The sequence below is a fragment of the Mytilus edulis genome, chromosome 12 (genome assembly GCF_963676685.1).
Source record: "Mytilus edulis chromosome 12, xbMytEdul2.2, whole genome shotgun sequence".
In the NCBI taxonomy this organism is placed as follows: domain Eukaryota; kingdom Metazoa; phylum Mollusca; class Bivalvia; order Mytilida; family Mytilidae; genus Mytilus; species Mytilus edulis.
The window spans coordinates 79,876,359-79,903,167 of record NC_092355.1 but is presented as its reverse complement, the minus strand read 5'-3'; the positions used below and the strand labels follow the sequence as shown (position 1 = coordinate 79,903,167).

The 26,809-nt window shown below is 33.8% G+C and overlaps 1 protein-coding gene across 1 annotated transcript in view; it reads right to left on the bottom strand.

The window, feature by feature from the left end:
- The window catches only part of LOC139497236 (uncharacterized), a 63,605-nt gene that overhangs the window by 33,489 nt on the left and 3,307 nt on the right, over window positions 1-26,809 (bottom strand). Inside the window, exons 3-4 of the mRNA XM_071285365.1 lie at window positions 8,095-8,166; window positions 480-531 (exon numbers count right to left, since the gene is read on the bottom strand). Of these exons, the coding sequence (XP_071141466.1) occupies window positions 480-531; window positions 8,095-8,166 (124 nt within the window). The remainder of the gene's footprint in view (window positions 1-479; window positions 532-8,094; window positions 8,167-26,809) is intronic.

Sequence of the window (26,809 nt, the reverse complement as noted above, 5' to 3'; positions counted from 1 at the left end):
TGACCAATGAACCATGAAAATGAGGTCAAGGTCAGTTGAAAACTGCCTGACAGACATGTTCAACTTACAATCATTTTATACATTAAATATAGTTGACCTACTTTTTATAGCATCTGAGATACTGAGATACTGACTTGACATCGAACACTTAACCTTCATCACTGAGCAATGCCATGATTGGAGTGTGATCCTTAATATATCTCACACTCTAAAACTTTAGTCGCATGTGAGACAAAATTATTGATTTCAACAGTGCTAAAGGTATAGCTCCATGGTTTGTTATCTATTATAGTTATTAATCTTATTTCCAATGTTTTGATTGGTTCAACTGTATGATATTTTTGCACACCAGAGATTTTACCATCAAGCCAGTTTGTGTGAAAATATAGGTTTTAGCAACAACAAAAAAAACAATATACAACAGTTTGGAGGCCCAGCGACTATATATATAGTAATGATATAAAGTTAAAAAAAAATACCTTCTATCCCTAGTTCAGCAGTAACACCAGAAGATTTCTCTGACATGACAGTCTGAAAAATGAGGAATATACACTGTAAATATATCTTGGCTCATGTCACTTGTAGGACTATTACATTTCAAAAATATCAACCCTCATCAATAATACATAATAACGATGTTACACATTATATTATATATATTGAACAAATTTCAATATTTTCAGGAAAATGTGTGGCCTAAAAGCAATAGAGACATATAGCTTAAAGTGTACAGGTTGTTTGGTTTCAGTACTATTGTCTATATCGCGGTGGTGAGGATTGATTGTTGGTGTTTAACACCACTTTCAGTACTTTTGTCTATATTGTGGTGGTGAGGATTGATTGTTGGTGTTTAACACCACTTTCAGTACTATTGTCTATATCGTGGTGGTGAGGATTGATTGTTGGTGTTTAACACCACTTTCAGTACTATTGTCTATATCGTGGTGGTGAGGATTGATTGTTGGTGTTTAACACCACTTTCAGTACTATTGTCTATATCGTGGTGGTAAGTATTAATTGTTGGTGTTTAACACCACTTTCATTACTATTGTCTATAGCGTGGAGGTAAGAATGAATTGTTGGTGTTTAACACCACTTTCAGTACTATTGTCTATATCGTGGTGGTAAGGATGGATTGTTGGTGTTTAACACCACTTTCAGTACTATTGTCTATATCGTGGTGGTAAGGATTGATTGTTGATGTTTAACACCACTTTCAGTACTATTGTCTATATCGTGGTGGTGAGGATTGATTGTTGGTGTTTAACACCACTGTCAGTACTATTGTCTATATCGTGGTGGTGAGGATTGATTGTTGGTGTTTAACACCACTTTCAGTACTATTGTCTATATCGTGGTGGTGAGGATTGATTGTTGGTGTTTAACAAGACTTTCAGTACTATTGTCTATATCGTGGTGGTAAGTATTAATTGTTGGTGTTTAACACCACTTTCATTACTATTGTCTATAGCGTGGAGGTAAGAATGAATTGTTGGTGTTTAACACCACTTTCAGTACTATTGTCTATATCGTGGTGGTAAGGATGGATTGTTGGTGTTTAACACCACTTTCAGTACTATTGTCTATATCGTGGTGGTAAGGATTGATTGTTGATGTTTAACACCACTTTCAGTACTATTGTCTATATCATGGAGGTAAGGATGGATTATTGGTGTTTAACACCACTTTCAGCAATATAGTCTATATCGTGGTGGTAAGGATTGATTGTTGATGTTTTACACCACTTTCAGTACTATTGTCTATATCGTGGTGGTAAGGATTGATTGTTGTTGTTTAACACCACTTTCAGTACTATTGTCTATATCTTGGTGGTAAAGATTGATTGTTGGTGTTTAACACCACTTTCAGTACTATTGTCTATATCGTGGAGGTAAGGATTGATTGTTGATGTTTAACACCACTTTCAGTACTATTGTCTTTATCGTGGTGGTAAGGAAGGATTGTTGGTGTTTAACACCACTTTCAGTACTATTGTCTATATCGTGGAGGTAAGGATTGATTGTTGATGTTTAACACCACTTTCAGTACTATTGTCTTTATCGTGGTGGTAAGGAAGGATTGTTGGTGTTTAACACCACTTTCAGTACTATTGTCTATATCGTGGTGGTAAGGATAGATTGTTGGTGTTTAACACCACTTTCAGTACTATTGTCTATATCGTGATGGTAAGGATGGATTGTTGGTGTTTAACACCACTTTCAGTATTATTGTCTTTATCGTGGTGGTAAGGAAGGATTGTTGGTGTTTAACACCACTTTAAGTACTATTGTCAATATCTTGGTGGTAAGGATTGATTGTTGATGTTTTACACCACTTTCAGTACTATTGTCTATATCGTGGTGGTAAGGATTGATTGTTGATGTTTAACACCACTTTCAGTACTTTTGTCTATATTGTGGTGGTAAGGATGGATTGTTGGTGTTTAACACCACTTTCAGTACTATAGTCTTTATCGTGGTGGTCAGGATTGATTGTTGATGTTTTACACCACTTTTAGTACTATTGTCTATATCTTGGAGGTAAGGATTGATTGTTGATATTTAACACCACTTTCAGTACTATTGTCTATATCGTGGAGGTAAGGATGGATTGTTGGTGTTTAACACCACTTTCAGTACTATAGTCTATATCGTGGTGGTAAGGATTGATTGTTGATGTTTTACACCACTTTTAGTAATATTGTCTATATCGTGGTGGTAAGGATGGATTGTTGGTGTTTAACACCACTTTCAGTACTATTGTCTATATCGTGGTGGTAGGGATAGATTGTTGGTGTTTAACACCACTTTCAGTACTATTGTCTATATTGTGGTGGTAAGGATTGATTGTTGGTGTTTAACACCACTTTCAGTACTATTGTCTATATTGTGGTGGTAAGGATGGATTGTTGGTGTTGAACACCACTTTCAGTACTATTGTCTATATCGTGGTGGTAAGGATGGATTGTTGGTGTTTAACACCACTTTCAGTAGTATTGTCTATATCATGGTGGTAAGGATAGATTGTTGGTGTTTAACACCACTTTCAGTACTATTGTCTATATCATGGTGGTAAGGATAGATTGTTGGTGTTTAACACCACTTTCAGTACTATTGTCTATATCGTGGTGGTAAGGAAGGATTGTTGATGTTTAACACCACTTTCAGTAGTATTGTCTATATCATGGTGGTAAGGATAGATTGTTGGTGTTTAACATCACTTTCAGTACTTTTGTCTATATCGTGGTGGTAAGGAAGGATTGTTGGTGTTTAACACCACTTTCAGTACTATTGTCTATATCGTGGTGGTAAGGAAGGATTGTTGGTGTTTAACACCACTTTCAGTAGTATTGTCTATATCATGGTGGTAAGGATAGATTGTTGGTGTTTAACATCACTTTCAGTACTATTGTTTATATCTTGGTGGTAAGGATTGATTGTTGATGTTTTACACCACTTTTAGTAGTATTGTCTATATCATGGTGGTAAGGATAGATTGTTGGTGTTTAACACCACTTTCAGTACTATTGTCTATATTGTGGTGGTAGGGATAGATTGTTGGTGTTTAACACCACTTTCAGTACTATTGTCTATATTGTGGTGGTAAGGATTGATTGTTGGTGTTTAACACCACTTTCAGTACTATTGTCTATATTGTGGTGGTAAGGATGGATTGTTGGTGTTGAACACCACTTTCAGTACTATTGTCTATATCGTGGTGGTAAGGATGGATTGTTGGTGTTTAACACCACTTTCAGTAGTATTGTCTATATCATGGTGGTAAGGATAGATTGTTGGTGTTTAACACCACTTTCAGTACTATTGTCTCTATCATGGTGGTAAGGATAGATTGTTGGTGTTTAACACCACTTTCAGTACTATTGTCTATATCGTGGTGGTAAGGAAGGATTGTTGATGTTTAACACCACTTTCAGTAGTATTGTCTATATCATGGTGGTAAGGATAGATTGTTGGTGTTTAACATCACTTTCAGTACTTTTGTCTATATCGTGGTGGTAAGGAAGGATTGTTGGTGTTTAACACCACTTTCAGTACTATTGTCTATATCGTGGTGGTAAGGAAGGATTGTTGGTGTTTAACACCACTTTCAGTAGTATTGTCTATATCATGGTGGTAAGGATAGATTGTTGGTGTTTAACATCACTTTCAGTACTATTGTTTATATCTTGGTGGTAAGGATTGATTGTTGATGTTTTACACCACTTTTAGTACTATTGTCTTTATCTTGGAGGTAAGGATTGATTGTTGATATTTAACACCACTTTCAGTACTATTGTCTATATCGTGGAGGTAAGGATGGATTGTTGGTGTTTAACACCACTTTCAGTACTATATTCTATATCGTGGTGGTAAGGATTGATTGTTGATGTTTTACACCACTTTTAGTACTATTGTCTATATCGTGGTGGTAAGGATGGATTGTTGGTGTTTAACACCACTTTCAGTACTATTGTCTTTATCGTGGTGGTAGGGATAGATTGTTGGTGTTTAACACCACTTTCAGTACTATTGTCTATATTGTGGTGGTAAGGATGGATTGTTGGTGTTTAACACCACTTTCAGTACTATTGTCTATATTGTGGTGGTATGGATGGATTGTTGGTGTTTAACACCACTTTCAGTACTATTGTCTATATCGTGGTGGTAAGGATGGATTGTTGGTGTTTAACACCACTTTCAGTAGTATTGTCTATATCATGGTGGTAAGGATAGATTGTTGGTGTTTAACACCACTTTCAGTACTATTGTCTATATCATGGTGGTAAGGATAGATTGTTGGTGTTTAACACCACTTTCAGTACTATTGTCTATATCGTGGTGGTAAGGAAGGATTGTTGGTGTTTAACACCACTTTCAGTAGTATTGTCTATATCATGGTGGTAAGGATAGATTGTTGGTGTTTAACATCACTTTCAGTACTATTGTCTATATCGTGGTGGTAAGGATTGATTGTTGGTGTTTAACACCACTTTCAGTAGTATTGTCTATATCATGGTGGTAAGGATAGATTGTTGGTGTTTAACACCACTTTCAGTACTTTTGTCTATATTGTGGTGGTAAGGATTGATTGTTGATGTTTGACACCACTTTCAGTATTGTCTATATCGTGGTGGTAGGGATAGATTGTTGGTGTTTAACACCACTTTCAGTACTATTGTCTATATTGTGGTGGTAAGGATTGATTGTTGGTGTTTAACACCACTTTCAGTACTATTGTCTATATTGTGGTGGTAAGGATGAATTGTTGGTGTTTAACACCACTTTCAGTACTATTGTCTATATTGTGATGGTAAGGATAGATTGTTGGTGTTTAACACCACTTTCAGTACTATTGTCTATATCGTGGTGGTGAGGATTGATTGTTGGTGTTTAACACCACTTTTAGTACTATTGTCTATATTGTGGTGGTAAGGATGGATTGTTGGTGTTTAACACCACTTTCAGTACTATTGTCTATATCGTGGTGGTAAGGATGGATTGTTGGTGTTTAACACCACTTTCAGTAGTATTGTCTATATCATGGTGGTAAGGATAGATTGTTGGTGTTTAACACCACTTTCAGTACTATTGTCTATATCATGGTGGTAAGGATAGATTGTTGGTGTTTAACACCACTTTCAGTACTATTGTCTATATCGTGGTGGTAAGGAAGGATTGTTGGTGTTTAACACCACTTTCAGTAGTATTGTCTATATCATGGTGGTAAGGATAGATTGTTGGTGTTTAACATAACTTTCAGTACTATTGTCTATATCGTGGTGGTAAGGATTGATTGTTGGTGTTTAACACCACTTTCAGTAGTATTGTCTATATCATGGTGGTAAGGATAGATTGTTGGTGTTTAACACCACTTTCAGTACTATTGTCTATATTGTGGTGGTAAGGATTGATTGTTGGTGTTTAACACCACTTTCAGTACTATTGTCTATATTGTGGTGGTAAGGATTGATTGTTGGTGTTTAACACCACTTTCAGTACTATTGTCTATATCATGGTGGTAAGGATAGATTGTTGGTGTTTAACACCACTTTCAGTTCTATTGTCTATATCGTGGTTGTAAGGATGGATTGTTGGTGTTTAACACCACTTTCAGTACTATTGAAAAAAAAATGAATCTTAATCTGTAACAAGTCATGGTTAAACTATAAACCAAATATCAAATCAATATCTTCAAGCATAATAAAATTGAGAATAAAAATGGGGAATACATTTTTTGTTTGAAAAACTGATTATTTGCGTAAATTTTCTAAGTCCAAGGACCAAAACTCTACACAAAATCATCAGACCAGAATAAACTCCTAAATTGATCTGTAACTTGTCATGGTACAACTATATACCAAATATCAAATCAATATCTTAAATTAAGATAAAACAAGAATGTGTCCAAAGTACACGGATGCCCCACTCGCACTATCATTTTCCATGTTCAATATATCGTGAAATTGGGTAAAAAATGTAATTTAGCATTTGAATAAGAAAGATCATACCATAGAGAACATGTGTACTACGTTTCAAGTTGATTGAACATCAACTTCATCAAAAACTACCTTGACCAAAAACTTTAACCTGAACCTCCCACTTTTATTTTCTATGTTCAGTGGACCGTGAAATTGGGGTCAAAAGTATAATTTGGCTCTAAATTAAGAAAGATCATAGCATAAGGAACATGTGTACTAAGTTTCAAATTGATTGGACTTCAGTTTCATCATAAACTACCTTGACCAAAAACTTTAACCTGAAGCAGGACAGACGGACGAACGAACGAACGGACGGACAGACGGACCGACACCGGACATTTGTATACCATACGTTCCATCAAGCGTATAAACATTGCTTGCAATCCATGAAATTTATGAAGTCATGGAAGTGTTGTATTTAATTTTTTTAATAAATATACGGGTTCCAATTATTATGTTCCCAATGTGAATAACCTATGCTCAGGTTTCCTTTTATCTATTTAAGAAGATAAAGTAAATCTTAAGGTGGCAACTCCATCAGGCAAAGTTATCAGGATTTTTTCCCTGGCAATTCAAACCTTTTTTAATCTCCATACTTTCACACATTTTATAGTTTTAGGTTTTTAACTTTTAGTAATGGGCTATTAAGTATCAATATATAATGTGTGGTGTGAACAGAAAATACTATCAAACAATAGAAATTGACGTCATAAAACTTAAGTACTATTAAAATGTTAAGTACATTTACTTTATTCTTGATTCTGTTCCTTGTAAAACATTTTTCAACAAAAAAGATATTTACTTGGTTTATACAGAATAATTTTCAAGAACAAATGAAGAAGGCAAGGCACCGATTTATTTTAAAGATTAAGGTTATTCACCCTTTTATTTGTAAAGATGAGCTTGGCTGTTCTTTACGGGTCCTATTGATTTTCATTCACTCAATTGTTTAAGCTTTCAGAAGTTGTAGTGCCTGGCTTACCTGATGACGGCAGATCAGAAACATAACTTTGACACATGGAAAATGGTATCTTGTTGTTTTATGAAGGCCTCACAAAGTTTTTTTTTTTATTATTCTAAAAGCTGCAAAAGAATCCGACTTAAAAAAATGTATCAGTTCCTTTCAGCTTCCTTTTGTCCCCTTTCTATCAAACATTGTAAGAACTTATTTATGAAAAGCTTAAGCTGCTTTTAATAAAATTCTTTTTTATACAATTTAAACTTTTGGGGGGTGGACCAATTAATTTATATTCTATTTCTATATCATGTATATAGGATCAATCTAAAAAGGAAAGTCATTAAAAAAGAGGCTTAGCATCAGTATGTTGTTACATTTTCACTGCAGTGTTAATAGCCCCTGTTTGATGACTACCAGACCCAGAGATATCTCAAATATCATAAAAAAAATTCTAGTGTACTTTCATGATTTTACTGCGGTAAGGAGAAATTTTGACTATTAGATGTAAAATTTCTAAGGTTACCCTTCTGTTGCACCTAAGATGGTTTTGTGTGTCTTCCCTTTTTAAGGTATTTAGTTTTTTATCTCTCTACATTTTGTAAATCGTTTATATCGATTTATTCTGAGTGTAAGCATTTGTATTCTAAAGCATGTGTACCTGTAAGTATTCCATCACTTCTTCATACTGCCCCTGTTCTTCTTCTGCTGCTAGATCGTATGGAGTCTTACCCTGAAATACAGACAAATATGTATATTACTTTCATCTGTTAACAACAAAGAAGACTTTTGTAACAAGTATCTTACAATTAGTAGGACCAGTAGCAGCTGAGTGGTGTTTTACTTTATATTGACAATATTCAGACAGTGTTCATCAGTACTTTGTATGATTCGGCAAAAATGTGTTCTGAAATGCAAATCAATGGAAAGCTGGCACTGTCAACAGATGCTGCCAATACTGCACAATTATTGACAGAAAATAAAATTAACTGTGAAATTGCCTAATTTCTGTTGAATTGTGACATGGTTAAAATAACCACAGGCAGGAAAGCTGTAAACACATTACATTTCCAGAAGACAACAAATCAATTGCACATTCTATGGTGCTTCATTTGAAAAAAATATAAAGGAGATCAATTTACAACATAGTTATGACTTGTTTCCGATGGAACAAACATTCCGAACAAACTTTCCTCTGAATTCAGCCCAATATCTTCGTAACCCTAAAAGAATATATTTAAAGGTGGTTATACATAAATTTGCAAGGGCGAAGCTGAATTTAAGTTATAATTTTGATTTGATTTCTGGTGTTTTAACGCCACTTTTAAGCACCGCTTTTGGGCTATTTCGTGCCGGCCAGTTTTTATTGGTTGAAGAAGCCGGAGTGCCCGGAGAAAACTACCGACCGAAATTTAAGTTATAAGATATTGGTATTTTTTAATATTCAATTAGAAATAGCATGGTCATTGTGAATTCAAAAGTCAGCTGATTGTGTTGTCGGACATTAACATCAACCTACACTTATTTTCTGTATAATTAACAATTCATATACAAACTAATTTAAAGTCTTTTATGCAATCAAAAGGGAGGTGATTCAAATGTGTGTGGGTAGTATTAGAGACAAGATTGATTTCTACTGTATTATGAATGCGGGGTTTTGTCACCTTTTTAGTACTGCAAAAAATCATTGCTGTTTTAAATTCATTTCTAAAATATGACAAATTATAAATTTGTCAAAATATAATTTGTCAAAATTTTCTTGACTCTAAGATGTATAAAAAAGATTGATAAAAAATGTACAAAACTCTTTAAAAATATTAGACTTAGAACTCTGGAGATGATGACAAAAAAGAATAATTTATTAATTGTTATACAAGACATCTAGCATGTCTAGAAAGGAAGAATTAATTTTGCCTTCAGTTTCATGAAAAATGACATTCCTTTTATGGTATGGAACCTTGTGGTATAATTTCATTGTGACCCATAGACTTATACTCAAACTATTGTCCAAAAACAAGAAAATCCAAGTTTGTTCTTCTGCCCCTTTTTGGCCCCTAATTCCTAAGCAGTTTGTCCATGACCCCAAAAATCAATCCCGACATTCCTTTTGAGGTATAGAACCCTGTGGAAAAAGCGACAAATTTTCGGCCCCTTTATGGCCCTTAATTTCTAAACAACTAAAACAATAACCCCCCAAATCAATACCATCCGTCCTATTTTGGTATGGAACCTTGTGCTTTAATTTCGAAGAGATTCATATACTTTAACCTCAAGTTATTGTCATTTTTCAAAATGGAAGGATGAACTGCATACTAACATTGAAAAATATTTGTATAATTTCCAATATAAATTTCTACATAGGATTATTCCTACAAATACATTTTTATTTAAGATAAAAATCAGAGACACAATTTAAGTTATGTTTGTTTTTACATCCGGCGGTGTATTGTTGCCACAGACATTTCTACTCACGTGACTGTCGTCTTTGACTGTTAACATAACGCAAAATAACATTCCTTATCGCTTGTTATATTATTATTATATATGTCAATTTCATGAAAATAATTTTTATTAACATAGATAAATGATATGAAAATGTTTTGTCGTGAGAAATATGTATATAATATATCAATAACAAATCAAAAATACCGAAAATTTGAGTTAACGCATGTGAAAGAATATCTAAGAACGTTTCGCAGGAAAATATGAATGCCTAGTACTCAAATTCAATCTATTAGAACATTCGAATTATTACAGAAGAGTGTCCACCATGCACTTGCACTGCACTATTATTAGAATATTAGAATAGAATGATAAACAAATGGATGAAAATTATATAAACATGTAACTGTACATGTTATATACAAATATTAATATAATATATAACAACAACAAGTACATGGATGCCCCACTCGCACTTTCATTTTCTATGTTTATTCGACTGCACATTGGGGTCAAAACTCTAATTTGGAATTATCATATCATAGGGAACATGTGTACTAAGTTTCAAGTTGATTGGACTTCAACTTCATAAAAAACTACCTTAACCAAAAACTTTAACCTGAAGTGGGACAGACAGACGGTAGAACGAACGTACGGACAAAAGGAAGCAGAGACAGAACCAGATGCTCCGCAGGGTGCAGCTTAATACGACCGCAGAGGTTGAACCCTGAACGGTTGGGGCAAGTATGGACACAACATTCAAGCTGGATTAAGCTCTAAATTTGGATTGTGATTAAATAGTTGACACAGAATAGGTTTCTCACACAGAATGAATGTGGTCTAATGAACTTAAAATATTTTTTTGGCCTTTGAGCAATTAACTATCCTGTTGAATATTAATCCTCTCAAAAAAATGTTTGAAGAAATTTTCTTTTTATTTATGAAATCTGAAATGAGAAAAATTTAACCCCCCCCCCCAATTTTTTTTTTCACATCCCCCTTTCCCTTTTTCCAAAACTGATCTCAATTCAAATTTCTAATGGCCCCTAACAATAACTACTCATTTAAATACATAAATTTAAAAAAAGTGCTTGTTATCACTGAATGGTAAAGATTGTTTTAATTTATCAGTTGGTATTTCTTGCTATTGCATAATATTGTGCAATTGGATATTTTTTGCCATTGCGCAATACTGTGCAATTGAAAATACTTGTCATTGCACAATATTGTGCAATTGAAGATTTCTTGCTATTGCACAATAGGTCCGAGTACACAGTTATTTCGTAGTGCATTTCTTTTAGACAATAAATGAAAATAAAAAAAATCCCAACTGCGCTTTCTCAATAATATTTTTACAGTGTATTGTACTACTTTTGGGACAAATTATATCAAAATTATAGAAAACTTCATCAGCTCTAACTCAAAATATGGACAATTTTATGTTAAGGGGGTCTTGAAATCTTTTGACAGCTTCCGAAGTGCTAATTTTTTACCTTTTTCAGCTGGACCTAATCACTACTTTACATTAATATTTATGACCCAAATTTTTTTACAGTGCCATTTCACCCCCCTACTTGCTATATGAGGAATAAAACATGGAGAAATAAATTTGGAAGGGATATAACAAAAATTGGCAAGTAACACACTGTCCACACTAAGGAATATATTCGTGGACAACAAAAATCAAAGGACGATAACTGTGTACTCGGACCAATACTGTGCAATTGAAAACTTCTTGCTATTGCACAATACCGTGCAATTGAAGATTTCTTGCTATTGCGCAATAGGTCCGAGTACACAGTTATTTCGTAGTGCATTTCTTTTAGACAATAAATGAAAATAAAACCAAGAGGCTCTCAAGAGCCTCAATCGCTCACCTGGTAAACAATGCCTTTCGGCCATGTTTTTTGACGAAATAGAAAATAAAACACAAACTTTATTTTATACACCCTACTGATCATTCAAATGAAGTTTGGTTGAATTTGGTTGAGTAGTTTTAGAGTAGAAGATTTTTTAAAGTTAGCAAATATGATGAACAAATTGTGAAAAATTGTCATTAAAGGACATTTACCCCTTAAGGGGTCAATTGACAATTTTGGTCATATTTAACTTATTTGTAGATCTTACTTTGCTGATCATTTTTGCTGTTTACAGTTTATCTTTATCTATAATGATATTCAAGATAATGACCAAAAACTGCAAAATTTCCTTAAAATTACCAATTAAGTGGCAGCAACCCAACAATGGTTTGTTTGATTCGTCTGAAAATTTCAGGGCTGATAGATCTTGACCTAATGAACATGTTTACCCCATGTCAGATTGCTCTAAATGCTTTCGTTTTTGAGATATAAGCCAAAAACTGCATTTGACCCCTATGTTCTATTTAAAGTAAGGGCGGCCATGTTTTTTGACGGATCAAAAATCGAAGCACACACTTTGTGCAGGATAATCTAAGGAACTATCATGCTAAGTTTCATCCAAATCCATTCAGTAGTTTCAGAGGAGAAGATTTTTTAAAGTTAGCAAATATGATGAACAAATTGTGAAAAATTGTCATTAAAGGGGCACTAGCTACGATATATATAAAAAAAATAAAGTATGATTTTTTTTAGATCAATCATTAATCAAATTGGAATAATGAAATAAAAATTTGCTTTTAGCAACCAATTTCCTTTAATTTTGTTGAAATAAGCGATTAAACATAATTTTTGACTGATTCACTTGCAAGTGAAAACGTCATCATCATTCTAACCGGTATTCATGTGAACTTCAAGTTAACCCCTAGCTAGAGATTGACAACGCATGCATTGTACGTGTACTGGTTATTTAAAGAAAAAGAATGTCAACAATGAAAGTGAAACTACGGTAAATCATTTGATTACTAATTCGATGCACATAAAATCATTCTTATATGGTTAAAAACAATGAGAAACATCTATTTTTAATCTATAAAATAAAATAAAACAGACCTATAAAAATGCAATTGCACGTGTTGGTTTAATCTATTCGTATCTTTATTTTTGTTTACATCGCTTATATGGTCATCTGAGGTCAAATCGATAGTTAATTAGATGGCGTCTGGACTAAAATACACACGAAACGAACCTATATATTATCTACCCCATGCTCTGTAAACTGTTTATTTTAAACTTTTGATAGTTTGGATAAATGTTTTACATTGTTATAAACCAAATATGAGAATTTGAGTCAAATCGGTTACAATGAATTTGACAGCTAGTGCCCCTTTAAAGGACATTTACCCCTTAAGGGGTCAATTGACAATTTTTGTCATATTAACCTATTTGTAGATCTTACTTTGCTGATCATTTTTGCTGTTTACAGTTTATCTTCATCTATAATAATATTCAAGATAATGACCAAAAACTGCAAAATTTCCTTAAAATTACCAATTAAGTGGCAGCAACCCAACAATGGTTTGTTTGATTCATCTGAAAATTTCTGGGCTGATAGATCTTGACCTAATGAACATTTTTACCCAATGTCAGATTTGCTCTAAATGCTTCCGTTTTTGAGATATAAGCCAAAAACTGCATTTGACCCCTATGTTCTATTTTAAGTAACGGCGGCCATGTTTTTTGACGGATCAAAAATCGAAGCACACACTTTGTGCAGGATAATCTAAGGAACAATCATTTTAAGTTTCATTCAAATCCATTCAGTAGTTTCAGAGGAGAAGATGTTTGAAAAATTGTTAACGACGACAGACGACGACGGACGCCAAGTGATGAGAAAAGCTCATATATACATACATATGAGCAGAAATATGGACAACTTTATGTTAAGGGGGTCTTGAAATCTTTTGACAGCTTCTGAAGTGCTAATTTTTTACCTTTTTCAGCTGGACCTAATCACTACTTTACATTAATAAAATTTATGACCCAAATTTTTTTACAGTGCTTTTTCACCCCCCCCCCCCCCCCTATTTGCTATATGAGGAATAAAACATGGAGAACTAAATTTGGAAGGGGTATAACAAAAATTGGCAAGTAACACACTGTCCACACTAAGGAATATATTTGTGGACAACAAAAATCAAAGGACGATAACTGTGTACTCGGACCAATACTGTGCAATTGAAAACTTCTTGCTATTGCACAATACCGTGCAATTGAAGATTTCTTGCTATTGCGCAATAGGTCCGAGTACACAGTTATTTCGTAGTGCATTTCTTTTAGACAATAAATGAAAATAAAAAAAATCCCAACTGCGCTTTCTCAATAATATTTTTACAGTGTATTGTACTACTTTTGGGACAAATTATATCAAAATAATAGAAAACTTCATCAGCTCTAACTCAAAATATGGACAATTTTATGTTAAGGGGGTCTTGAAATCTTTTGACAGCTTCCGAAGTGCTAATTTTTTACCTTTTTCAGCTGGACCTTATCACTACTTTACATTGTCATTAATATTTATGACCCAAATTTTTTTAAAGTGCCATTTCACCCCCATACTTGCTATATGAGGAATAAAACATGGAGAAATAAATTTGGAAGGGGTATAACAAAAATTGGCAAGTAACACACTGTCCACACTAAGGAATATATTCGTGGACAACGAAAATCAAAGGACGATAACTGTGTACTCTGACCAGTATAATACTGTGCAATTGAAAACTTCTTGCTATTGCACAATACCGTGCAATTGAAGATTTCTTGCTAATGCTGAATACTATGCAATTGAAAATTTCTTGCTATTACACAATACTTAATATGATAATTTTGGATCCTGATTTGGACCAACTTGAAAACTGGGCCCATAATCAAAAATATAAGTACATGTTTAGATTCAGCATATCAAAGAAGCCCAAGAATTCAATTTTTTTTTTAAATCAAACTTAGTTTAATTTTGGACTCTTTGGACTTTAATGTAGACCAATTTGAAAACGGGACCAACAATTAAGAATCTACATACACAGTTAGATTTGGCATATCAAAGAACACCAATTATTCAATTTTTGATGAAATCAAACAAAGTTTAATTTTGGATCCCCATTTGGGCCAACTTGAAAACTGGGCCAATAATCAACAAGAGTGCACACGCTGAAATGTCTCGCCTTCTATACTTATCATTGATATTATGTTGATAGTCCTAAGTATAAAGCTTTATTATAACTGTCTCATAAACTTAACATTAACCAAGATAACTAAACAAAGACCAATGAACCATGAAAATGAGGTCAAGGTCAGATGAACCATGCCAGGCAGACATGAACAGCTAACAATGCTTCTATACAACATATATAGTTGACCTATTACTTATAGTTTAAGAAAAATAGACCAAAACACAAAAAAAAAACACTGTGCAATGAACCGTGAAAATGAGGTCATGGTCAAAAGAAACCTGCGCTACTGACATAAAGATCATAAAATATTTCCATACACCAAATATAGTTGACCTATGGCATATAGTATTAGATAAATAGACCAAAACTCAAAAACTTAACTTTGACCACTGAACCATGAAAATGAGGTCAAGGTCACATGATATCTGCCCACTAGACATGTACACCTTACAATCATTCCATACAACAAATATATTAAACCTATTGCATATAGTATAAAAAAACCAGACCAAAACACAAAAATTTAACTATAACCACTGCACCATGAAAATGAGGTCAAGGTCACATGACATCTGCCCGCTAGACATGTACACCTTACAATCATTCCATACAACAAATACAGTAGACCTATTGCATATAGTATGACAAAAACAGACCAAAACACAAAAATTTAAGTATAACCACTGAACCATGAAAATGAGGTCAAGGTCAGATGACACCTGCCAGTTGGACATGTACACCTTACAGTCCTTCCATACACCGAATATACAAGCCCTATTGCTTATAGTATCTGAGATACGGACTTGACCACCAAAACTTAACCTTGTTCACTGATCCATAAAATGAGGTCGAGGTCAAGTGAAAACTGTCTGACAGACATGAGGACCTTGCAAGGTACGCACATATCAAATATAGTTATCCTATTACTTATAATAAGAGAGAATTCAACATTACAAAAAATCTGAACTTTTTTTTCAAGTGGTCACTGAACCATGAAAATGAGGTCAAGGACATTGGACATGTGACTGACGGAAACTTCGTAACATGAGGCATCTATATACAAAGTATGAAGCATCCAGGTCTTCCACCTTCTAAAATATAAAGCTTTTAAGAAGTTAGCTAACACCGCCGCCGTAGCCGCCGCCGTAGCCGCCGCCGCCGGATCACTATCCCTATGTCGAGCTTTCTGCAACAAAAGTTGCAGGCTCGACAAAAATCTAAGTACATTTTTAGATTCAGCATATCAAAGAACCCCAAGGATTCATTTTTTGTCAAAATCAAACTAAGTTTAATTTTGGACCCTTTGGACCTTAATGTAGACCAATTTGAAAACGGGACCAAAAATTATAAATCTACAAACACAGTTAGACTCGGCATATCAAAGAACCCCAATTATTTAATTTTTGATGAAATCAAACAAAGTTTAATTTTGGACCCTTTGGGCCACTTATTCCTAAACTGTTAAAACCAAAACTCCCAAAATCCATCCCAACCTTCCTTTTATGGTCATAAACCTTGTGTTTAAATTTCATAGATTTCTATTTACTCATACTAAAGTTATGGTGCGAAAACCAAGAAAAATGCTTATTTGGGCCCCTTTTTGGCCCCTAATTCCTAAACTGTTTGGACCTCAACTCCCAAAATCAATCCCAACCTTCCTTTTGTGGTCATAAACCTTGTGTTTAAATTTCATTGATTTCTATTTACTTATACTAAAGTTATTGTGCGGAAACCAAGAATAATAAAATTGAGAATGGAAATGGGTAATGTGCCAAAGAGACAACAAACCGTCCATAGAAAAAAACAACAGCAGAAGGTCACCAACAGGTCTTCAATGTAGCGAGAAATTCCCGAACCCGGAGGCGTCCTTCAGCTGGCCCCTAAACAAATATATACGAGTTCAGTGATAATGAACGCCATACTAATTTCCAAATTGTACACAAGAAACTAAAATTAAAATAATACAAGACTAACAAAGGCCAGAGGCTCCTGACTTGGGACAGGCGCAAAAATGCGGCGGGGTTAAACAAGTTTGTGAGATCTCAACCCTCCCCCTATACCTCTAACCAATGTAGAAAAGTAAACGCATAACAATACGCACATTAAAATTCAGTCCAAGAGAAGTCCGAGTCTGATGTCAGAAGATGTAACCAAAGAAAATAAACAAAATGACAATAATACATAAATAACAACAGACTACTAGCAGTTAACTGACATGCCAGCTCCAGACTTCAATTAAACCGACTGAAAGATTATGATTTCATCATATGAACATCAGGCACAATCCTTCCCGTTAGGGGTTTAGTATCATACCATCATAACATATATGAGAAGAACATAACCCGTGTCATGCCAACAACTGGTTTTTGCATAAATGTGTTTAGTTCTGATACAAAGACCCTATAAGTGAATCAATATTAACGCCAAAATATGCAATCTTTAATGACCTGACAACAGTATCGTAACTATATCCCTTCTTAATAAGTTTATTCAAAGGTTTTTGAGGTGAATACTGACACCTTTGTGCTTTATAAAGAATATTTCCTGTATTTACATTTAATATTCGCACAAATGAAAGACTTTATTTTTTGCGCAATAGCAAAGATATTGATAAAAAAAAATTGCATAATACAAACCATTTATGGTTCTCTGTTAGACATATGAGCAGACACTAAGTAGCAAAAAGTGCCACTTAATATAGATCATTGTAGATCTGAGAGTATGATTCCATGTTGAATAAAATATAAGTTATAGTTATTGACCAAGCAAGTCGGTATATGTCATTTATTCTGCACAGCACGAGATGACCCAATAACCCGAACGACGTAGGAGTTCGGGTTATTGGGTCATCTCGTGCTGTGCCGATTAAATTACATATACCGATTTGATTGGCCAATAACTGTTTTAACACATGACGCAATCAATTTACGTGAATGTTTTAGAAATGTGGACGTTATTCTCCAATCCACGGGTCCTAGGAAAGTTTCTTGTAGGGTAAAGAAAGGGGGAAATACGACTTTGGTAAGTTTTAAATTAATCTTTTTTTTATATTTAGACTCATTCTAAAATAGCGATTTAATGGTATATGTTTTTAAATCGTTTCCGTTAATTTATTCCCAATTTTTATTTAATTGGTGACGATTAAGACTTTGATAAATTGTGTACTTTCAAATCGGTGTATGAAAAAAAAACATAACTGCAAGGGTTGTTGAGTTTAAAATAAGATTAATTGCTTTTGAATTTCTTTCCCTCAATGATATGCTTAAAAGAACCGAGGAAGATGTTGTAATACCTAAATTTAAAAGGTTAAATAAACAGAAAATATGTTTCTCTTTCAAAACCTTTTACTCCCCGCAATCCCCCCCCCCCCATTTCTTTTAATCTACTGTATTACTTTTTAAGACACGTCCATCTAAATGAAGTTTGATTGATCTCCAGCTAATCACCCAGTTTTAAAACAAACTTTAATATGGTCCTCATTAAATCCGATCCAAATATAGTCTCTTTATAGGAATAATTATTCAAAAAGTCGTTCAGATGGCGTATTCGGGGGTGGGGGCGAACGGACCGTTTACCCATGGATTGGACAAAGTACGGTGTTTTAGCTTAAAATCGTCAATATTGTCTTTAGTCTCGCTACACTCGGTGATATTTATGCCCCACCTACGATAGTAGAGGGGCATTATGTTTTCTGGTCTGTGCCTCCGTTCTTCCGTCCGTCCGTTCGTCCGTCCGTCTGTGCGTCCGTTCGTCCGTCCGCTTCAGGTTAAAGTTTTTGGTCAAGGTAGTTTTTGAAGAAGTTGAAGTCCAATCAACTTGAAACTTATTACACATGTTCCCCATGATATTATCTTTCTAATTTTACTGCCAAATTATAGTTTTGACCCCAATTTCATGGTCCACTGAACATAGAAAATGATAGTGCGAAGTTCAGGTTAAAGTTTTTGGTCAAGGTAGTTTTTGATGAAGTTAAAGTTACATCAACTTGAAACTTAGTACACATGTTCCCTATGATATGATCTTTCTAATTTTAATTCCAAATTAAAGTTTTGACCCCAATTTCACGGTCCACTGAACATAGAAAATGATAGTGCGAGTGGGGCATTTGTGTACTATGGACACATTCTTGTTTTTTTTTAATTTGATAGAATAACGCCCCTTTCAAAATCCGGGAACCGCCCCTAAAGGTAAAAATAGATTTGAACTGTGCGGTATATCTGAGGTAGTTAATGCACACCTTTGCTGTGCATTATCTAGATTATAGCACAGTAAGAACAAAGAGATTTTACTCTTGCCATGTGTTAACAAGGGTTATTTTCATGCAATGTGTTTTGCCATTTTTATTTCACATGCAGCTGTGAAAAAGGTTCATTATTCACCGTGTTTTGTGAAATCGTAAAAAAAATAGATGTGCAAGAATTTATTAATTGTTCGTTCATCTTGAAATGAAAATTTATTTTTGGTTTTACCATGCAGATACCCCCCTTTACGTCCCTCTATAACTTGCATGATGTGAATGGGTTTATCTATTGGCTTTAATATTATTATTACATTTATAAAATTAATAGTTGTCGTGATTTTCTAGGGAAATAAAAACACATAATTTCACACCTCTGACGTCATCCAATGAAAAACTTTGTCAGTGATGTTACATCGAAACAAAATTAGAACACACAGAAAAGATAAACTTATGTTTTAATTGTTATTTCAATTTTAAAGCCCAAAGTCAATTTAATAATAAGAGTTACCAACTAGATAATACAAGAGAATCCACTTGTGACTTAACACTAATAATTAATCCAAGCACTTTACACATTCATCATGTACTAATGAACCAATGTGGTGCTCAGTCACTTCTTGTATATTTTTATTTTATATTTAAAAATTTTGTATTTAATTATTCTATAAATTGTATAAGATATGCCAGTATAGCTGAATTAAATGTGATCAAAGACAAGTAAGAGATCAGTATGTCAGTTTACTATTCTATTCAAATTGTTAAAAACATAAAAGTCACTGTAAACCTACTTATTTTTGAGGATACTATATTTTTTTGATTAGTCAATTCTTACTGACTTCATCAAGTTCATGTAAATTTTGTTTTTTGCAATTTTCTTCTCCTGATGTACAGCTGTATTAATATAAGTTTAACATATATATTAAGATGATTTATGTCTGTGTAATTTTGCTACTCTTTGAAAGTAGCCAAAAATTCAATGTTATTAAACAGTGACTGGCAGGACAAAATAAAAAATACAATTATAGACAAAAAAAAAAAAAAAAAAAAAAAAAAGAATATTTCCATAAAACATTGGATGTAAAATACCTGAACGTATAAGAAGTCTTATTTGGGCCCTTTTTTGCCCCTAATTCCTAAACTTGGAACCAAAACTCCCAAAATCAATCCCAATCTTCCTTTTGTGGTCATAAACCTCACCTTATGTCAAAATTTCATAGGTTTTTATTTACTTAAACTAATGTTATAGTGCGAAACCAAGAAAATGCTTATTTGGGCCCTTTTTGGCCCCTAATTCCTAAAATGTTGGGACCAAAACTCCCAAAACCAATCCCAACCTTCCTTTTGTGGTCATAAACCTTGTTGCTAAAATTTCATAGATTTCTATTCACTTTTACTAAAGTTAGAGTGCGAAAACTAAAAGTATTCGGACAACGCAGACAACGACGCCAACGTGATACCAATATACGACCAAAAAATTTTCAATTTTTGCGGTTGTATAAAAATTGACTATGAAGGGCAATAACTCCTTAACGGGTCAATTGACCAATTTGGTCACGGTTGACTTATTTGTAGATCATACTTTGCTGAACAGTTTTGCAGTTTACAGTTAATCTCTATATATTATAATATTCAAGACAATAACCAAAAACTGCAAAATTTCCTTAAAATTACCAATTCAGGGGTAGCAACCCATCAACAGGTTGTCTGATTTGTCTGAAAATTTCAGGACAGATAAATCTGTTAATGCTTTTGTTTAGAGAGATTTGTTGAGATATAAGCCAAAAACTGCATTTTACCCCAATGCTCTATTTTTAGCCATGGCGTCCATCTTGGTAGATGGGCGGGGTCATTGTATACATTTTTATAAAAAGATACCCTAAGGATGATTTAGGCCAAGTTTTGTTCAATTTGGCCCTATAGTTTCAGAGAAGATTTTTGTAAAAGATTAAAAAAATTTATGAAAAATTGTGAAAAATTTACTTTAAAGAGCAATAACTCTTTATGGGGTCAATTGACAATTTTGGTCATGTTGACTGAATTGTAAATCTTACTTTGCTCTACAATTTTGCTGTTTACAGTTTATCTATTATATTATTCAAGATAACCAAAAACTGCAAAATTTCCTTAAAATTACCAATTCAGGGGCAGCAACCCAACAACGGGTTGGCTGATGGGTCTGAAAATTTCTGAACATAACCATCGTCATCTGAGAAACAGATATTCTATAACAGTCAACAACTTATGAGGGTCACTGATCTTACAATTTTCCAAGGCTTGATTTCAACTTCACCTTTTGAAACTCTTGCTGTAATAGCTTCCTTGTAAGCAGCAACCCAGAAATCATGATAGGAAATGCAAGCTCTGTAATATCATATCAACTGGGAGATATGGTCTTCAAATGCAGGTGCTACTGGAATGTTGCTTCGTAGATAAAAGCACAGAGTTTCAATGTCCCTGATATTGCACTTATCTAATATTTCCAAGGGGCATAACTCTTTTCAAAAAAGTTGATCGTTCACCATTTTAGAACTTATTCGAGATATTACTGATATCAACCTATAGTATAAGTTTTATAAAAATCTGGCAAGAATTGTACCCATGAGAGCGCTAAAAAGGTCATTTTCCATAAATGTATTATTTCCAAGGGACATAGCTCTTTAAAAAAAATCGATCATCCACTATTTTAGAACTTGTCCAAGATATTACTGATGTTAACCTATAGTATAAGTTTTATAAAAATCTAGCAAGAATTGTACCTGTGAGAGAGCCAACGAGGCCATTTTCAATAAATTTAATATTTCTAAGTGGCATAACTCTTTTACAAAAAGTCGATCAGGGGTTCAAATTAACGGTGGTCCAAGGTCCTTGACCTTCCACTGTTGCAATCTGACCTTCGTTTTGGTTACTAGCTACGCCCAACAGAACATCGATTTAAAAGAAAATAAAAATTAAATTTGCCGACCTTTTTAATCCATTGTCCCATCTGTATACACCATCCACACCCTCCTATATCTGTATACCCCATCCACACCCTCCTATATCTGTATACTCCATCTACACCCTCCTATATCTGAATACCCCACCCACACCCTCCTATATCTGTATACCCCAACCACACTCTCCTATATCTGTATACCCCATCCACACCCTACTATATATGTATACCCCATCCACACCCTACTATATATGTATACCCCATCCACACCCTCCTATATCTGTATACCCCATCCACACCCTACTATATCTGTATATCCCATCCACACCCTCCTATATCTGTATACCCCATCCACACCCTACTATATATGTGTACCCCATCCACACCCTCCTATATTTGTATACATTATTTCTACCCTCCTATATTCGTATATTGTTATCTTACAGCATTTCATACTTTTTAGCGTTATCACTGATATTGTTTAAATTTAGTATATAAATATACTAAATAAATAAATGATTTGGAAAATACGTTAAAGGTATAAAAAGTCATGAGAATTCCGAATGCAATTAGGTTATATCCGGGCACTCTGGTTCTAAACCTTGGTTCCATCTGGGTTTTTTGGTTCTGCACGAAAGCTCATTATGATACACGTAGCAATGTCTTATGTCATGATGCACTACACATGCAAAATATAGAAAACCTAGGGCAAAGACAGAAACAGAAGACATATTACTAAACTCAATTGAATGGTACTTGTATTGCAGGTCACTACAATTGCCTTCAACAAAGAATATAAACTCTCGCAACAATGCAAAGTTAAACTCGTCTTTCACTTAAGTTTGAGCATGATTCTTTGCAACGATTATCTTACCACTGTTAATTGAGAATCGAGTCGTGCAGTTATGTCAATAAATGAAAACAGTAAGTTTAGACATTCAAACACTAAAATCTAGGGTTTACCATTAATTTTTAACCCAACCATATGATAGTACTATGGTAAACTTATGGAAACACATGCTACAGTCATGAAATTGAATATTTGAATTAGTACGACCAGAACAATACAAGACAGAGTTGTAAACTAAAGAAAGTAATGATACATATCGAATTTTTAATCATAATGCACAAATTAGAAACCGTAGTTTTCATTCAAATTATTTATCTAAAATGTACGCTTGGGTTAAACAATGGAAATTAACACTGTATATTTATATAAACGATCAATCTTGTAAGGAAATAAATAAATTATGACAAAGATGACATTTATCTCCGCCACTAGACAGCTTGAAAAATCTTGCAGTCTCCATAGGATCATCTCTTTCAAATTATCCACCCTCCCATATGTGTATACCCCATCCACACCCTCCTCTATTTGTATACCCTATTTCTACCCTCCTATATCTTTATATTGTTATTTTACAGCATTTTATAGTTTTTAGAGTTATCACTGATATTGTTAAAATAAGGAAATAAATAAATTATGAAAAAGATGATAGGTATCTCTGCCACTACACAATTTAAATACAGAAATTTGAAGAAAAAAAATTATAGTGTTTATAGGATCATCTCTTTCAAATTATTTTCAAAGTGCCAACACAATATAGAATTATTAAACAATTTTTATTTCCCCGTTATTGAACATACAAATATTGTCTAGTAATTAGTCTTTGTTATAATTGTCATGACAACGGATTGGTGTAAGTTTTGTTTAAACACGTTCTCATCTAAAATTAGAAATTCTCACATGCCACTTAACTTATTTTTGTGTGAGAAGGCTACAACATTTGTGATTATTGATATATTTCGCGTTAAAAACTCACTGTATAGCATTAATGATATTTGTTTGTCATCTTTTGGCAAGATTTGTGATCTTTCTTTGTAAATGCGAACCAAAATTTCATTATTTTATCATAAACCTTTTTCATAGGATGCTAGAATGAACTTTTTTAACACCAAGGAAATAGTTCAAGTAAATAAAACCTAAAAAGATACTCATTCTGCATTTTTGTTATACTTTTATGTCATTTTTGAAATATATATATAACATAGCATTTACCCATCTTTATTTCAGATGTTTCAATGAAAAGAATGCTAAATTAAGTCTTTTTTCTCTTACTTGTATTTGTCAGGTCTGTATGCCTGCATACAACCCTGGTGTATGCTAAAACCTCACTGTATGCATATACAAGTATTTTTCAGGTCTGCATACTAGCATACCGACCTGGTTAATGCTAAACTCGCACTCTATGCACATCCTAGTATTTGTCAGGTCTGTATGCTAGCATACCGACCTGGTGTATGTTAAACTCTCACTCTATGCATATACTAGTATTTTTCAGGTTTGTATGCTAGCATACCGACCTGGTTAATGCTTAATTCTCACTCTATGCATATACTAGCATTTTTCAGGTCTGTATGCTAGCATACCGACCTGGTTAATGCTAAACTCTCACTCTATGCACATCCTAGTATTTGTCAGGTCTGTATGCTAGCATACCGACCTGGTGTATGTTAAACTCTCACTCTATGCATATATACTAGTATTTGTCAGGTCTGTATGCTAGCATACCGACCTGGTGTATGTTAAACTCTCACTCTATGCATATATACTAGTATTTGTCAGGTCTGTATGCTAGCATACCGACCGGGTGTATGTTAAACTCTCACTTTCTGCGTATATAAGTATGTGTCAGGTCTGTATTCCTGCATACAAATCTGGTGTATTTAGAACCTTATATATATATATTTTTGGGGTATAGTTAAGGTCTGTATGCCTGTATACGAACCTGGGATATGTAAACCGATTTTTTTATAATTTTGGCTTTTTTTTCTGCTAGGTACTTGTTTGCCTGCATGGATTCTAAAATTTTATTTTGGATTGTATTGGCAAGACTGTATGCCTGAATGCTAAGTATTTTCTGAGTAGTAACATTTCTTATTACTTATGTTTGCATACCTCCCTTAGAAATAAGGAGATGTGTATGATTGTGAAATGAAAAGGTCGAATTCCATGGATGTAAGGAATTACTTATGTATAGCCTTCAACTTCATTTGAATTTGAATTTGAAAGAAAGCTCTTAATTCTTAACTGCAACACTCAGGGGTTTATTCTCGTATACCAACCCGCTTTTCAATAAACCCTCGTAAAACAATGGAATTCATGAGTTTGATTGTCGGCCTAACAACATATAATCCTATACCCATTGGAACATAAAAGTTTGCATATTTGTTTGACATTTTCAGTTCACGTTATTCTTGCATACAACACTGGTGTACGGTGAAAACTTATTTTATTTTTCTTGCATGGAAACATACAAGCTTTAGTTGCTTGTATACCAATCTATGTTTTATTGAATTGCAGTTTTACATACATTCTAGTATTGTCAAACCAAGCTGGTGTTCAGTAAGCTTGTGTTATTGTGTATGGTTTGCCCCCAGTCTTAAATGTCTGCATATTTGGTGGCACTTTATTCATATTTTGAATTGCAAAACTATCACTTTTCATCATTCTCAAAGTTATAGACTGCAAGAGGGGCGAAAGATACCAGAGGAACAGTCGAACTCATAAATCGAAAATAAACTGACAACACCATGACATGAAATATACAAATTAAAGTACACAAAAAACAGCATAGAAAAACAAACAAAGTCTGAGCAAAACGAATCCTAACCAAAAACTATTATCTCAGGTGCTCTAGAAGGGTAAGCAGATACTGCTCCACATGTCCAACAGTGGCACCGTCGGGTTGCTCATGTTTTTACAAACCCGATAACTAGCTTTATACAGTAAGTCAAATTCATGAAAAGGGAAGGGGATTGTAGTTATGACGTGAGAAACATATCCGATATCATCTGTGAAACGGTTATTCCATAACGGTCAACCAACTATATACTATGGTTACAATTGTGTATACACTGGAGTTGTAAAAACAAATCCTTCAACCAGGAAAGCCAAAGAATTGATGCCTTTTCTTGTGAAGCCATGCATACATTATTAGCAGGAACAGCAAAAAGACTGGTGTTGTTCATTGGTGTCATAGTTTTCTAGGAAGGCATTGGTTTAACCTCTCCAGTCACAGACTCACTAAGAAGTGTTACAATTAAATTCATAAGCAACACATAAATAGTTACATGAAAGGTATAGCCAATGTTTGAAAAATGCTGAAACGAGAAATGGAAACTACATATTATATACATATATATATGCGAGTAAATATTTTACACTTCACAAATTTAACATTGATGTGGCGTGGTCAACTACATCAAAGATTTGATGGTCAATTATACTTAATTTGTTGAATGATCTTGCATCTTGATTATTAAATGTGACAGTTTGTACGGTACATGAGTTGCACAGTAGAAATGTAATAACATTTGGACGTTTATCAAAGCAAGGTTTAATCTAATTTAGCTTTAAGGACAGCGGTTCATAGCACGATTTTGTAAGAAACTTTTTGTATTGATCACTTATATTGGTGTAGTAGCTTGAAGTAACAATTAAGTTGCGATATAGATTGTAATGAAGTAACATGTTGTTTTATAGAGTTGAAACTAAGTAACGTTTTGTATTGGAATTTATAATTGTGAACCTGGGTTGTGAACCTTTTAAATATATCATATATACATGTACTTTTATATGATTAAACATGTGAACATTAAACAGACTTCGT